The sequence below is a fragment of the Scylla paramamosain genome, chromosome 13 (genome assembly GCF_035594125.1).
Source record: "Scylla paramamosain isolate STU-SP2022 chromosome 13, ASM3559412v1, whole genome shotgun sequence".
Taxonomy (NCBI): Eukaryota; Metazoa; Arthropoda; class Malacostraca; order Decapoda; family Portunidae; genus Scylla; species Scylla paramamosain.
In genome coordinates, this window is record NC_087163.1 from 797,811 (window position 1) to 813,060 (window position 15,250).

General features: G+C 40.7%; 2 protein-coding genes across 3 annotated transcripts in view; one reads left to right on the top strand and one right to left on the bottom strand.

The window, feature by feature from the left end:
- LOC135106252 (protein seele-like) overlaps positions 1 to 2,987 on the top strand; it is a 39,392-nt gene extending 36,405 nt beyond the window's left edge. Inside the window, exon 7 of one of the 2 annotated variants that reach the window (XR_010271191.1) lies at positions 2,637 to 2,987. The gene's annotated coding sequence lies outside the window, so the exon portion shown is untranslated. Of the gene's footprint in view, positions 1 to 644; positions 804 to 2,636 lie in introns of those variants that run through there. The other variant, XR_010271190.1, reaches the window with a different exon arrangement.
- On the bottom strand, positions 147 to 13,903 carry LOC135106251 (mitochondrial coenzyme A diphosphatase NUDT8-like). The gene is made up of 6 exons (XM_064015058.1): positions 13,705 to 13,903; positions 12,141 to 12,213; positions 10,938 to 11,065; positions 4,389 to 7,866; positions 4,118 to 4,235; positions 147 to 2,388 (listed from the first exon to the last, which is right to left on the bottom strand). Exons 1-4 carry the CDS (start codon positions 13,786 to 13,788, stop codon positions 7,153 to 7,155), a joined length of 999 nt encoding a protein of 332 aa, XP_063871128.1. The 5' UTR covers positions 13,789 to 13,903; the 3' UTR covers positions 147 to 2,388; positions 4,118 to 4,235; positions 4,389 to 7,152.
- Between the last annotated feature and the right edge of the window lie 1,347 nt (positions 13,904 to 15,250).

Sequence of the window (15,250 nt, forward strand, 5' to 3'; positions counted from 1 at the left end):
TACCCCTCCCTCCCACACCACAGACCCACAGTATTATTATTTTTACAAACCATGGTCACTCATCACATCTTTAAACCAATAATTTTCTTTCATCTCATCCCACTATGCTATATTAACAAACCAGTCACTTATCTATACACTGATAATTTTTCTCTCTCTCTCTCTCTCTCTCTCTCTCTCTCTCTCTCTCTCTCTCTCTCTCTCTCTCTCTCTCTCTCTCTCTCTCTCTCTCTCTCTCTCTCTCTCTCTACAGACCCACAGAATGTCCCCCCCAATATGTTTATAATCCACAGTCACTCACCACTTCTTCACCACAATAATTTCCTGAACATTCATACACACTCTGTTCACAATAAATAATTTCATCAAGCACAAAGACTTACCTTCATCAAGAGTAAAAACCATAAATTACATACATCTTTCTCTTCTTTTGTACAGCAGCAAGTTTATCTAATACTATATATAACTAGTGTTGAGAAAAATGTAATTCTATAAAATAGTCTAGTTAGGATGTAACAGTCTGATGCAGTTTGAAATACATTACAGCCTTTTCACCTCACCACAGCTCACACTCAACATCCTCTCTGTCTCTTCTCTAAACATAACAAAAGACATTAATCTCCATTTGAATATGGCCGTCACAGGTGGGTGTGCATTCCATCTCCTACCGTGCTCCACCTCACCAACACAAGGTGGTCACACTATTACAGAAGCAAGGGGACTCAGTTGAAAATTAGTGTGTGCAATACTGAATGATTCCTTAGTTATGGTTCTAGCAAGACAAATAAATCACAAAAGAGTAATGCTGTTTTTTCTTTGCTTCATCCTTAAGTAATAGTATGCATGGTAGTTACAATGCTAGAACTACCCTCCTACGGCTTCTATCCTTCTCTCTGTAACTTCATCTCATTTCCTTTCTGACCATTCTATTGCTGCTGTGGTAGATGGTCACTGTTCTTCTAAATCTATTAACAGTGGTGTTCCTCAGGGTTCTGTCCTGTCACCCACTCTCTTCTTATTATTCATTAATGATCTTCTAAACCAAACTTCTTGTCCTATCCACCCCTATGCTGATGATACCATTCTGCACTTTTCCACGTCTTTTCATAGACATCCAACCCTTCAGGAAGTAAACATTTCACGCAGGGAAGCCACAGAACGCTTGACTTCTGATCTTTCTAAAATTTCTGATTGGGGCAGAGCAAACTTGGTATTGTTCAATGCCTCAAAAACTCGATTCCTCCATCTATCAACTCCTCGACACACCCTTCCAGACAACTATCCCCTCTTCTTCAATGACACTTCTTCAATGACAACTGTCCCCCTCTTCTACACTGAACATCCTCGGTCTGTCCTTTACTTATAATCTGAACTGGAAACTTCACATCTCATCTCTAGCTAAAACAGCTTCTATGAAGTTAGGCATTCTGAGATGTCTCCACCAATTTTTTCTCACCCCCCCCAACTACTAACTCTGTACAAGGGCCTTATCCATCCATGTATGGAGTATGCTTCACATGTCTGGGGGGGTTCCACTCATACTGCTCTTCTAGACAGAGTGGAATCAAAAGCTTTTCGTCTCATCAACTCCTCTCCTCTAACTCACTGTCTTCAGCCTCTCTCTCATCGCCGCAATGTTGCATCTCTAGCTGTCTTCTACTGCTATTTTCATGCTAACTGCTCTTCTGATCTTGCTAACTGCATGCCTCCCCTCCTCCTGTAGCCTCACTGCACAAGACTTTCTTCTTTCTCTCATCCCTATTCTGTCCACCTCTCTAACACAAGAGTTAACCAGTATTCTCAATCATTCATCCCTTTCTCTGATAAACTCTGGAACTTCCTGCCTGCTGCTGTATTTCCACCTTCCTATGACTTGAATTCCTTCAAGAGGAAGGTTTCAAGACACTTATCCTTCAATTTTTGACTAACACTTTGGACCCTTTTTATGGGACTGGCATTTCAGTGGGCATTTTTTTTATTGGATTTTTGTTGCCCTTGGTCGTGTCCCTCCTACATAAAAAAAAAAAAAGTTTATTCTCTCCCCATCTCTCACTATCTCAGGAAATCAGACAAACTGAAAGATAAAGTTGAAAAAAATGTGATCAGTATGCTTCTATTCCACTTATAAAAAACAATACCTGGAGCTTAAACAGTTTCAGCTCCTCTTCTCATCCTTCAGCATCTTCATTTCTTCCATTTAACAATACTAGACAGCTGATGTATTTTCTTGCTTCTCTTGTTATGCTTCCTTCTCGCTTCTTGAGAGACCTTAGCACTGAGACTGGCAGCTTGTCTGTAGATGCAAGAGAACCTAGGAACATCTTGCTCATTTTGGTCTTCATCTTCACACTCAGCTATCTCCCATCCAGCAGTAGTGTGGACTTATGGCTGTGGACAGAGGATAAAGATGAGGGTGAAGAATGAGGTGGGGCTGTGTGGTTCAGATGATAGGGCAAAAAGAGTGTGTTGTAAGACAAGCAAAGATAGTAAAAGGTTGAGGAGTGTGTCAAAAACAGAGTGAGGATACAAGAATGGAAAAAAAAATTGTAGTGTGATGGATTTGCTTAGTTGTAATTTATAAGACACTAATTACTCTCACTTCTGTCTCTATATTTATCCAATCTTTCCTTCAATAGGTGCACACTCCATGCTGTGTGTGACTGCATCTGTATGACCATGTACACAAGTATAAACTGACACAAGCAATACTTTCACTTGCAATATGCATACAAGAAAACAACAACCAGCAGCACCACAAAGAGGTCAGCTGGTGGTGATGCAAATGAGACCCTGCAAGACCATACAAGTCCATGTTATTTCACCCACAAAAAAGCCTGGGATAAACTCAAGTTTTTCCATCTGCTGCCTGCACCTCTGAGCCACCTAAGTCATCACCACACTCCTGCCATGCTGCACCACAGCATCACACCTGTCATGTGTTGCTCACAGCACACAAAGCCACATCTTAATGATAAAACTCAAACATACCCTGTATTTTTTTTTTTCACTGCCATCACATTTGTCTGGGAGCATAAGTCTATCACAAATAATCTCTTTTCTCTAATTCTAAAAGCATTAATTCAAATGACACCAACAAACAGCACAACACACAACATAAGCTGGTGTTTGGCTAATCTAAGATTTTCATTTTTCCATCACTGGTGTCAAAACATTATACAATGAAGCAAGGACATTATAACAGCTCTCAAAGGCACAAACTTTTTACAGCATTGCATATAAAAGTAACTACACTGTGACTAACTTATTTCCACTCAACATTTTACTGGAAGGGAGCTGAGCTGGTTCTAGCCTTCTGAGGACCCTGGGTTGGCTTATATTTTGGGGTACCACAATGTGATGTAACCTGCATTTTTTCCAAGGGCAGTTTTACCTGTAACATTATGACATATATACTGGTAATGGGAATCAACAGCATTCACACACAATGAAAATGAATGTAGGTAGCTTTTCGTCTCATCAACTCCTCTCCTCTAACTGACTGTCTTCAGCCTCTCTCTCACCGCTGCAATGTTGCATATCTAGCTGTCTTCTACCACTATTTTCATGCTAACTGCTCTTCTGATCTTGCTAACTGCATGCCTCCCCTCCTTCCACGGCCTCGCTGCACAAGACTTTCTTCTTTCTCTCACCCCTATTCTGTCCACCTCTCTAACGCAAGAGTTAACCAGTATTCTCAATCATTCATCCCTTTCTCTGGTAAATTCTGAAACTCCCTGCCTGCTTCTGTATTTCCACCTTCCTATGACTTGAATTCCTTTAAGAGGGAGGTTTCAAGACACTTATTCATCAATTTTTGACCACTGCTTTGACCCTTTTATGGGACTGGCATTTCAGTGGGCATTTTTTTTTTATTAGATTTTTGTTGCCCTTGGCCACTGTCCTTCCTACATAAAAAAAAAAAAAATTAACCTCTTTCAAACTACATTTAGACAAATTATGGCAAATAAGTCATTACAACTAGTACTGTCTTAATACTTGATGGTCCCTAGACACAAAGAGGAACCTGGAAGTGACTAACTGTATTGCTGTTAGTTAAAACAGGCCTTTAACTCTTATGTCTAATTCTTTAATAGCCACTGAGTTTTCATGTACTTACCAGCAAGATAAACATTCAAGAGACACACTCTTCCAGCACTTTGTCCAGCTTTTCCACAACTTGATGGTTCTTGCTGCCTTCATGGGCTCTGAACCAGGCTGTGAGAGGCATCCTGCACCTGTTAGTGAGGCAAGTCATCAGTCATCATGAAAACAATCTGCTACTACATCACATCTCAGTGACTTCTATCATTGTTTTCATGGTTAATATTTTTCAGAATACATGCTACCATCACATCTACAGAAGTGGTAGATTAATATGCCATACTCACTTCCACTGTTCTTGTGGAAGGAAGTGAGTGTGAGTGGCAATGCTGCTGGCCGCCATGAGATGCACCACACTGGGGAGCTGCATCACATGGTGCAGTCAGCTTCAGGGACAGGGACTTTGACAGCCTTGGTTGATAGCCCCCAAGGGGAACATCACCCTCACATCAAACCTACTCACCATCAGAGAAGGACTTTCAGGGGACAAAACCTTTTGGTCTTAACATACAACTGTCCAACTGGATAAGGATGACTTACTTCAAATATGTTAATTTCTCCTAGTCTAAGTTTTTTTCCTATCTGCTGACAGTCTCCTTACAAAATTTTACTTGTAACAGATTGAAGGCAGACCAGAGGACTTACAACTGATGGAAAACACTAAACACTGTTGAAGGAAGTGAAGGAAATGTGGCATATTACTCTACTGCTGACCATGACCCTGCCAGCCTTACATGGCACTGACATTCTTACAATAGTCCTCTCACTCATCATTTAAACTCTGGAGTGTGTTTCTTTACTTGCAATAATGACTCAGATGCCTTTAAAGGAGGAGTATCAAAACATCTGGGGAGCTAAGTGGAAACACTTGTTACTGTCTCTGAAAACAGTAGCCATTTTTTCACCTATGATCATCTGCTGGTTGCCTAAACAGCCTTTCCCCTCAGAAAGAGCTTAAAAGCTCATAGAGACTAATCTTTGGGTAGGAATGAGACCACTCACACACCACACACCAGGACAGCAAAGTCATAAACTCTCAGCTTACATTCCATACCTACTTACTACTTGGTGAACAGGGGCTACACACTATGAGGTTCAACCATCTGCCTTGCCACACCCAGGACTTGAATTTGGGCCTTCTTATTTGTAGGCTAAGCATGCTAACCACTATCAAGAAAAGGAACCACACATGCAAGCAGTGGTTCAGACACAAACATCAACACTTTGTTGTACCAGTGCAGACAAAGGACACTAAAATTTGTAAATGTTTCCTTTTTTTCTGATTCAGTTAAATAGTATTGAAAACCTTGTGTTTTGTACACAACATCCATCACCCAAGTATAAAAAACTAAATTAGTATCACATGATAATTTCTTAAATGAATCTGCATCTCACATGATTCACATTCTACTGTATAATGGTTAGTGATATTGATCTTTAAATAAAGAAACATTTAGTCTCCCTTATACCTATAAACAATACATTCTCTCTTCCCATCTTGTGATACACTTTCATTAAGGGAATTTCTCATAATGTTTTGCACTCATTAAGGATCCATTCCAACACATCACTCAGCCCCTTCACCTTGTCTTCTCAAAATGTTTATGACAATTTAACTTCACCTTATGTTGTGTTGGGAGGTAGGCAACCACTTGACATGATTGTTTTAAATAATAAGCTAAAAGGAGAAGCCTTTAGGCTTATGCAATTTCTTACTTGTGCAATTACTTACTCTGTTCATAAACAAATGACCTCTGTGACAGACCAAAGTATATATGTATTTTTCATTAGGTTTCAGAATATTTGGGAACTTGGTTAAAGATGTGCAATGTCACAGAGGTCATTTGTTTATGAACAGAGTACTGAGAGGTGGAACCAAGTGTTGCCCATGTGAAGTAAATCTGCTTACAGATTATGCCACATGAGAGCTGACCAAAATGTTTTGCAGGTAACATTGTGTTGATTGTAAGGAATGAAAAGGATCTCCAAAACTAAGCATTGTTTTTTCAGAGACATAGTTAAAAGTAAATGTAAATACATAGAAGAAGGAAGATGATATATAATTTTAAATTTAAGACTGATAGCACAGTGTAAAATTAAGCTGAATGAAGCAACAGTGGAAAAATTCAAATAAGCTCCATGTGTGGATTTGAGGCAATGCATATAAAGAAGCATGGAAAGAGAGAAACCATTACAATAGAGGAAAGGATCTTCGAGCACACAGTGAAAGGAAAGAAATTAAGAAGGCACTGCACAACAGCATAATAGTGCACCACCAAATTACATGAGAGACAACAATGTGGAGATAAGGTAAAATAAATTTATATTTCAGGTAATGGAACTAAATATTCAAGAGGTTCCACTAGTAATGTGAATAGGATTGATAGAGAATTTTGCATGTCTGTTAACAAGAACATAATAAAATAAGGGAAGCTGCAAGAAGCCATCTGGCCTACACATGGCAGTGGTGGAGTGGGAGAGGCAGTCTGTTCATATGGAGAAAATGAGAGGTTATTATATGACAAAGCTCATCATAAAAATGAACCAGTCAAGGAGGGAATTGTTCCACTAGTAATGTGAATAGGATTGATAGAGAGTTTTGTGTGTCTGTTAACGAGAACATAATAAAAAATAAGGGAAGCTGCAAGAAGCCATCTGGCCTACACATGGCAGTGGTGGAGTGGGAGAGGCAGTCTGCTCATATGGAGAAAATGAGAGATTATATGACAAAGCTCATCACAGAAATGAACCAGTCAAGGAGGGAATCCCCAGTTTTCTTATTCTATCCCTTTTTAGTCATGTTTTATGAAATATAGAGATACTTATATGACATCCCAAGGCCCCACGCTGGTTATATGGTCAGCTGAGTGTACAACAAGTCACAGTATACAATGCAGTGATGGTAAGGTTACCATATCCCTGTATACAACAGTTTATAAATGATACAAAATCTTATCAATCAGTATGTATATATTTCCATGTACATATATTACACAGTCCATTCTATACAAGCCTCAGAGCAAACTGCCCTCCTCCTCCTCCTCCTCCTTCTCAGGCTCGTAGTGGTGGTATGTGCCTCAGGTGGTGGGAGTAGAGGCCTGGAAGAAGGGCAGTGAGTGTCATGTGGGTGAGGATGGCCGTGAGGCCCCACACCCGGGGCTCAGTGCCCAGGAACACTGGAAGGGTGTACCCAGGGGGAAATTTGGTAGAACGAAATTGAGTCTGACGCACAAAGACAGGATGGCAGAGGTTTTTGAGGGAGGCAGCTATGACAGCCTCCACCTCCCCAGGGCTGAGGGTGAAGGCAGCAGGGTTCAGGTGCCCCACATAGGCCAGCACCCCCACCACATGGGTACCCTCTGCACGGCTTGGTATAGGAGGCAGCGTCCCAAGCACTTCCACATTCTCTCCTGTAACAAGTCCAACCTCTTCATGGGCTTCCCTCAGAGCTGTGTGCACCTCGTCCCTATCCTCTGGGTCCACCTTGCCCCCAGGAAAGCACATCTCGCCAGCATGGGCATCCAGGGAGAGGCAGCGCAGTGTGTACAGCAAACTCAACTCTCCCTCAACATGGCATAGAGGCACCAACACAGCTGCTCTCGGCTTGCCACCCTTCAGGTCCCGCAGCCGAGGACTCTTTGTCTTCGCCAGGCGCACCTTCAAACTGTTCTTGTTCTCCTCTGACAGAACAGTCTCAAAAGAGAGGCTGGCAGTGGCCATCCCTCTGGTCGGTGTGGCAGCCAGCCACATAGCTGCTTGACACATCTGTCAGACAAGACAAAGGTAAGGCAGAGCCTCATTGGCATGGACATCCACAGCACATTACCAACCACAACACTAGGCTGACCACGCATCTTCTTCCATGTGTTATGGCTAGAACTCCTTAATGTCATCATGTTACTAACACTGTCTCCTGCTGCTGCTGCAGAGGCATCTGAGCTACATGTAAAGAGCTCAGGCTCCTCCAGAGGACCAGCAATACTGTTCTTTATTATTCTTTGTAATAATAAATTACATGATAATAAACTGTGCTAGTCACTTTCAATGAGTTTTGAACTGACTTCACTAACAGCATGAAAGACTAAGAAACTGTTTCAAGCAACATAATAGCGTTATTTATTGTTTTCTGCAGATACTACATGAGGTACCGATAAATGCATAGACAATTAACCACAATGATTATCACATTATTACACATGTGTGGTTTACTGCATATGAAGCCTTATCAAAAAGGATGAAAATGCAGCTTTTCATTAATACAATAAAGAGGAGATGAATTACAGTCTGAATTAACATTAACTTTTCAATGATATGCTTTCAAGTAGATTTCTTTTACATGATGCAAAACTGTTCAAAGAAATATGACAGAGTAGTACAGTACATCAAAACACTTTAGAAAATGATGTAATGCATGACAGCCCAAGATGATGCCTGCATACCACTCATGGAACAATGAAGCTGGCCTATGATGCAGTCATTGTGTTGGTTATAATCACCAATGATCCAGTTATCAAAAAACACCTGAACAACTTCCATTTCTATATTTTAAGCATTTCCACATTTGACTCTATTTGCATATTTGAATTGCTTTGTGTTAGTGCTCCCAGGTTTACTTGGGCTTCCATCCTTTACTACTCATCTTGATTCAATGCCTGTTTAATCCACTTCCCTATGCTTCCATGTGTCAGGATGAGGACCACTGTCACTGCTCCTTATGTTGCTAACACTGGGCACGGAAATTATCATCATTTACAGTATATCACAGGTCATGTCCAGCTACCACACAATCAAACAGCAATCAAATCAACATCAAGGCAAACTGAGATCTTTGTGATGGCTCAAAACATGACTCCCTACTTGGCTGGAAGGAAATTCCTGCCTTACCATAAAGGAGAACACACATTAAATAAAATAATGATGAATTTGTTTTCACTTACTCCTCATGTAAAATAATGGTGAATTTGTTTTCACTTACTCCTCATGTACAGCATTGTGTGAGACTGATGATGAATGAATCAGGGCATGTGGAGAAGCAAATTGCATTTAGCTTTACAGTTATCCTACACTGCATGCAAAACTGTGGCATGCAGTTGCTTGCAACCACTCATGTGATGTAGATGTAGCTTTCAGTGTAAGCACAGTGGAAATATCACTATAGGATTGATTCTGACGTGTTAATGGGCAATACACTTTCTCTGATAATAAAATAATGCTTTGCAAGGAACCACATGTAAATAGTATGGAGACTGACAAACTTATTAAGAAGGAATCCCAGATCAGGAGCAATGATGGGCTGGGGATTGTCATGGTGCAGCAACCACTCACAAGATCTGGTCTCATGCACTCAAATGTATCACAAAAATTATATGGAGCCTCTTGGTAGTACTCATGCTGCTTTGTTAATCCATTCAATGCAACCACTATATACATATAAACTGTGGTCTGGAGTTTACCTGTGGACAGTACCACCACCATATATACACATCCACAATATAAAACATTCATAATTCTAAAAATTATGATTGTATGATTGTAACATACTGATATCACATGGCTGAGTGAAAAAATTGAAAACTGGCCAACAGTGAGCCAGAAGTCACTCTTGGCTGGCACTGGGTGGTTAATAATCTGGCCACCTGCTGTGCATTCATGATGCACAACACTGTGTGAGTAAAAAACAAGAAACAATATTACTCCACTCCTCACATGCCTTGCCTTCTTTGACTTTAGTGACCACTGGGACTTCAACTGCAACTACAGAGGCTTGGTTTCTGGGTCTTGTCCCACATACCCAGCATTCCCCATTCACAAAGTCAGGATCCATGTTGGCTCTCCAGTATCTCTTGTGAAACGTTGAGGTGAACTTATGGAGCCCTTTCAAAAGCAAGTTCAACACAAACTTCATAGCCACTACATGTCCCCAAATCTTCAGTAAAAATAGTGTATGCAGTGCTATCATTCATCCTAAAGCTATCATCACTTCATCTGACAATCAACCAATGATCTTCCACAGTCAACTTATGTACCTGATTAATGAGCCACTGTCATAGCTTGCTGATGGCTAACAAATGTTCGTCACTGCTAAGTGAAGCTTGTCCATCTTTATAGGATAAGCATTTGTCACTTTGTATCATGCCCATAGCAGCATTGCCAAACTCTGCTAAATTATATAAATTGTTTCACCTTAGTTATCACCAAGCTTCTGGCAAAACTTGATGCACCAACATTCCTGAATGTGTTACACAACATGCACACCAGCAGTCTGGCAGGAACTGACTAACCTAATCACACTGCAAAATCTACAATATGCCCAATAAATTTTACAACCACACTTGACACAAGTTTCCTTTCTTAACTCCACCTACTTTCCAAGAAATTAAAAAAACAAGGATATTTCGTGTAAGATATTTTGTCTATCATGAAGAGAAAAGAATATGACAAAATTATTTAGAATGCTCATGGAGGAATGGAAGGCAATGATGACATTAGAAAGTTTTCTACAAAGCGCTGAAGTGAAACACCCGATGGAAATCATTAAAGGAGAAAATGAGGAGAGACAATAGTGACTACCTAGGATAATGACGATAATGATTTTTTTTTTCTTTTACAAAGGGTTACAGTGTATTTCAAATAGCAAGACCTTTTGATCCTCAGCAAGCAGTCTGATTTCAACACAATATGCTAACAACAGTATGGAACAAGAGAAAGAAGGTATAATCTATAGCTACTAGTGTTTGTTGGGGAAGATTTAAATGTTTGTAGATGTGGTAGTGTTGTGTGTATAGCGTATGTAGGTGGAGGCACAGTGTGGTGTAGTGATGGTGACTGAAACCCACCTTATTCCTGAGGTCCAAAGCTCTTCTATGCCTCCTCTGTATACTGTGCCTTGCCTCCTCCACTCCAAGGGCATGGCTCACCCTCCTTGACATACTCCCCAGCCAGCCCCCAGCCACTTCTGTGACACCTGCAAAGATACAAACACACCTGCACTCCTCTTGTTTCTTTGGCTGACCATCCAGGGACTGAACCAGTGTAAGCAATGGAATAGGTTCACACTGACGACTCTATGATGAAAGGTTTGCCTCAATCATTCTTTGTCACCATTAATCCATGTATTGATTCATCTCCATCTCTCTCTCTCTCTCTCTCTCTCTCTCTCTCTTTTTCTGGGAACAAAAGGGTATCCAGTCTATAGCATAACAATCTTGGCATATCAGCAAATTGAAGGAGACAGTCAAATCCCTAACATTTAAACACATTTTGTTATTGCACAGGTCAGTTTTAGTTCCCAAGCCTGGTACACCATTTGAAAGCAAACTAATTCACAAAATAAGACAGCAACTTGCCATGTGGTGCAGTGCTAAATTATACAGTCAACACTATATAAAGTGTGCATGAAAAGCACATTCTGCCATTTCTAGTTTCTTTAACTGTTGAATTTATTCATTCACTGCAGTCTTTATAATGACTACATTCAATCCACTCAAAAATCAAGATTTGAGACAGAAGCACCACAAAATCTGCTGACCACAACTACCAACACTACAGCTTGTGATTATTTACAAAAAAAATTGCAGTTACAAATAAGACATAAAATGTAACAAGTTACAGAAACAAGTAGTACATAAACAATTACAATATTACATTTTCAATCCATTTCCCATTTTTTCATACTTTTGCAATAGGAATTTAAAATTTAGATGTTGGACTGCAGTTATGGCTTGTGGTTGTGGAATCTTCCCTCCAAGCTCCTCTGCCAGGTGTGGTTATGGAAGGCTAGGTTCAAGGTAGCAAAGCTGTGACTGTAGACTGATTTAATTAATACTGTAGCATTCACCACTGGCTGACACACAAGTTGGAAAGATTAAGGCATCAGAGGAAGTGACCACTTCTCTGTTTACAGACAAAACATGAAAATGGCTCCAGGGTCTACCACTGATGTATTGTTACTGAAGCTTGACACCAGAAACTTTTGGCTTCCCATGGTGGTGGTGGTGGTGGTGGTTGAGATGAAATACACTACATACCAAGCCACTTACCTGTCATCTGTTGAAGGACTCTTGGCATGATACATCCAAAAGCTTGACTTCTTGACACCCACATTTGTTTGGCCTGCAACAAAGGACACATTAACTTGTACTCTCTCTCTCTCTCTCTCTCTCTCTCTCTCTCTCTCTCTCTCTCTCTCTCTCTCTCTCTCTCTCTCTCTCTCCAGACAAACTCAGTGAGTCATCATCCAGTCTTCTAAAGCCTATGTCTCCTCCAAACACCAAACTGCTTCACAAAGATGGATTCTTTTTTTATCAGTAATCTACAGCTATTAAACAAGTGACCATTACTGACACAGACAGATAGGCAGTTAGTGGGGCCACTTCTTAGTTCCCTACCACTTCCTATGGTTAATATAGGTTAATGAACTTGCAAGGAGGTCTTTCATGGCCCAGCTGGAAATTAAGAAAAAATATGCCCAAGTTAAGATAAAGGCCCAGCAGAGGGAGGCCTAGGGAAGAACAGCCTCCTTAGCTAAGAGATAAGAAATTTTGTCTTCTTTTACCCTATGCACAGCAAGTTGGGAGCCTGTCAGGCTGGGGTCAGGTGAGGAGGTGGAGAAATGAAAGCCTAAATACAGAAAAAAAATAACAAATTTTAAGGAAATTTTCTTAGATTGTCTGTTAGATGTAGTTCACTCCCCAATTGAAACCCTCACTTTCCCAACCCTTGGGTTGCCCTGAAGGGTATCAATTTAAATTATTATACCAGTCAGTATTCACAAGCCAAGAGGGTAGCCAACCAGGTAAGAGTACCATGTAAGGTCATCCTGGCTACCTTTGGCAGAAATCAAATCAGCCACTTTCCTGCTCAAGTTGGCCATAGTAATAACAAGTTCAGCCACAGATTCACTCAGAGACCTAATTAGATCACCACCACAACCAGGAGCAGAAGAAGTAGCAGAATCACACTGTTGACATCAATTTAACATTCTTAATCACGTTCAATAATGTGTTTTATAAGTACTAGCGGGATGCCAGATCAAGGTACAGTGTCGTGACACCAGTTACTGCAAGTATCATAGGCAATGGCATCCTCATTGTTGACTGCTTCACAACAAATAGCACAAGAGAAGGACAACACATATCCTTCACTTCAGGTCGAGGCAAAGACTTACTTTTAGCACCACACCCTGCCATTATTACTTGATATAAAATACTACCAAACCATAAAACACCACAATACTAAACCAATACTCGCCACCACAACACTACATAAAACACACCACAACACTAAAAACATAAAACTCGGCACCACAACGCTGCAAAGATATAAACAATGACACCACAACACTAAGAATAGTTTTAAAATACTGATGAACCACACTAAGAACTACTAACACACTAAAATGTCAGCAATACAATGTAATAAACAAAATAGAAAGGAGCAGAAAATCACACGTCAAGACACGGCAACTACCGACCACCGTCGGTGGTCCCTCAGCCTTTGATGTTTCCAGGTGTTTCAAAGCCAGCATGATGCACTTCTTACACCACCATGGCTCCTCCTTGTTTTCCAGAAGCTCCTCATATCTTTCCTCACTAACTCCCTTACATTTGGCGTGGAACCAGCCTCGGCACACCTCACAACACCATCCTGACCGTCCTGAACCTCACTCCTGCAGCGGTCACGTAACATTTTATTTTCTTCACTCTCCTCTCTTGTACACTCCTCACACTTCACCTCTTTACAAAGTGTGACAAAGGCGTTACACTCCTTGCATCTCTTCCTTCTCACCAATTTCGTTGCGACTAATTACCTTAAAAATGTGGTGGAGCTTTACAAATGTACGTCTCTCTCTCTCTCTCTCTCTCTCTCTCTCTCTCTTGTCTTATTGTCTTTACAACAGCTCCAGAGCTCCTCCTTCAAGGCCTTCAAGTTGATCTTCATCTTGATATTCAGGTGGCTCAGGCTTTTAGAACGCCAATTCAAGTGTAAGGTAAAATAGATAAAAAAAAAGAATAAATAACAGTATCCAACACAACGCTCATTCCTACACTCTCTCCTGGAACTACTAGTTCACTGCCTTAATCATCCTTTCAATCATCTCTGTACAGTCTACAGTCCCAGCCAGTCTCTTCCTGTCTTCCCCACTCTCATTCATAGTATACCCTCACTCATTCTTCAGAATTACTTGCATCATCTCTCTCCTGTCTTTTATATCTCACACTCCAGCGTCACATGTTACACGATCTCATTCTCTCTCATATCACACATCTGGAACACTTTGCTGCAGGATTCACAGCATCTATAATTTCTTGCATTCACATTCATACACTGTCCTCGCTCAAAAGAGATCACCACCCAGGCTTCCCTCCATTTTTCATACATTGGGGCCTCTCTCTTTGCACCACTCCTCTTGCGTTCCAACTCATTCTTTCATTCATTCACACACACACACACAAACACACACTATTTCATCTATCTCGCTGTTCCACTTTCTCACATCCTACTCTAACCTCTTTCTGTTTCTATTAATCGTTCTCCAGTCATACACAATGCGTCTTCCCTCAGATGGTCAGTACTCACACCCAATTACTGTCATTCTAATATCTTGACACACTTCTTCCCTCACTTGCTACTCCTTATGGTCTACAGATACACTTTGCTTCCTTATCTTGCACCCTCCATTTGCTCCAGTTTTGTTTTATACCTCAAGGTTTTCATACACCTTTCTGTAAATACACTTCATCCCATATCACCTCTCAAAGCTACAACAGCTGCATACTTTGGTGCCTTCCGTGCCATCCTTGCTATGGTATTTTGCCCTACTTCCAACTCACCTAGCTCATTCCATGCAATCACAACCATACCATAGAATACTCAGGACAGTCACACTCATCCACATATCTCACAGAATGTATTTATTTGCTCTCATCCTTGCCACACTTCCTGATTCACCATGCTAATCTTTTCATTCTTTGCCTTACACAACCATCTGATCTATTTACAAACAGGAAAGGCTGCTCTCTGCCAGTGAAACACAAAAATGTGTCATGATGAAATGAAGAATGATGTTCTCTATTATGAAGCAGTGGGAAATTAATGTTATAAATACAGAATTTTGACATGGCCAAGGATCATGCCCATATATGATAGG

What these genes read in the sequence shown, in the direction of transcription:
- LOC135106251 (XM_064015058.1), bottom strand. Translation starts at nt 13,788, where the DNA reads ATGTTACGTGACCGCTGCAGGAGTGAGGTTCAGGACGGTCAGGATGGT. An exon ending in AGGCTGGTTCCACGCCAAAT is followed by an intron (nt 12,214 to 13,704) that starts GTAAGGGAGTTA and finishes CCTTTGTTGCAG; the next exon opens with GCCAAACAAATGTGGGTGTC. An exon ending in CTTTGGACCTCAGGAATAAG is followed by an intron (nt 7,867 to 10,937) that starts GTGGGTTTCAGT and finishes CTTGTCTGACAG; the next exon opens with ATGTGTCAAGCAGCTATGTG.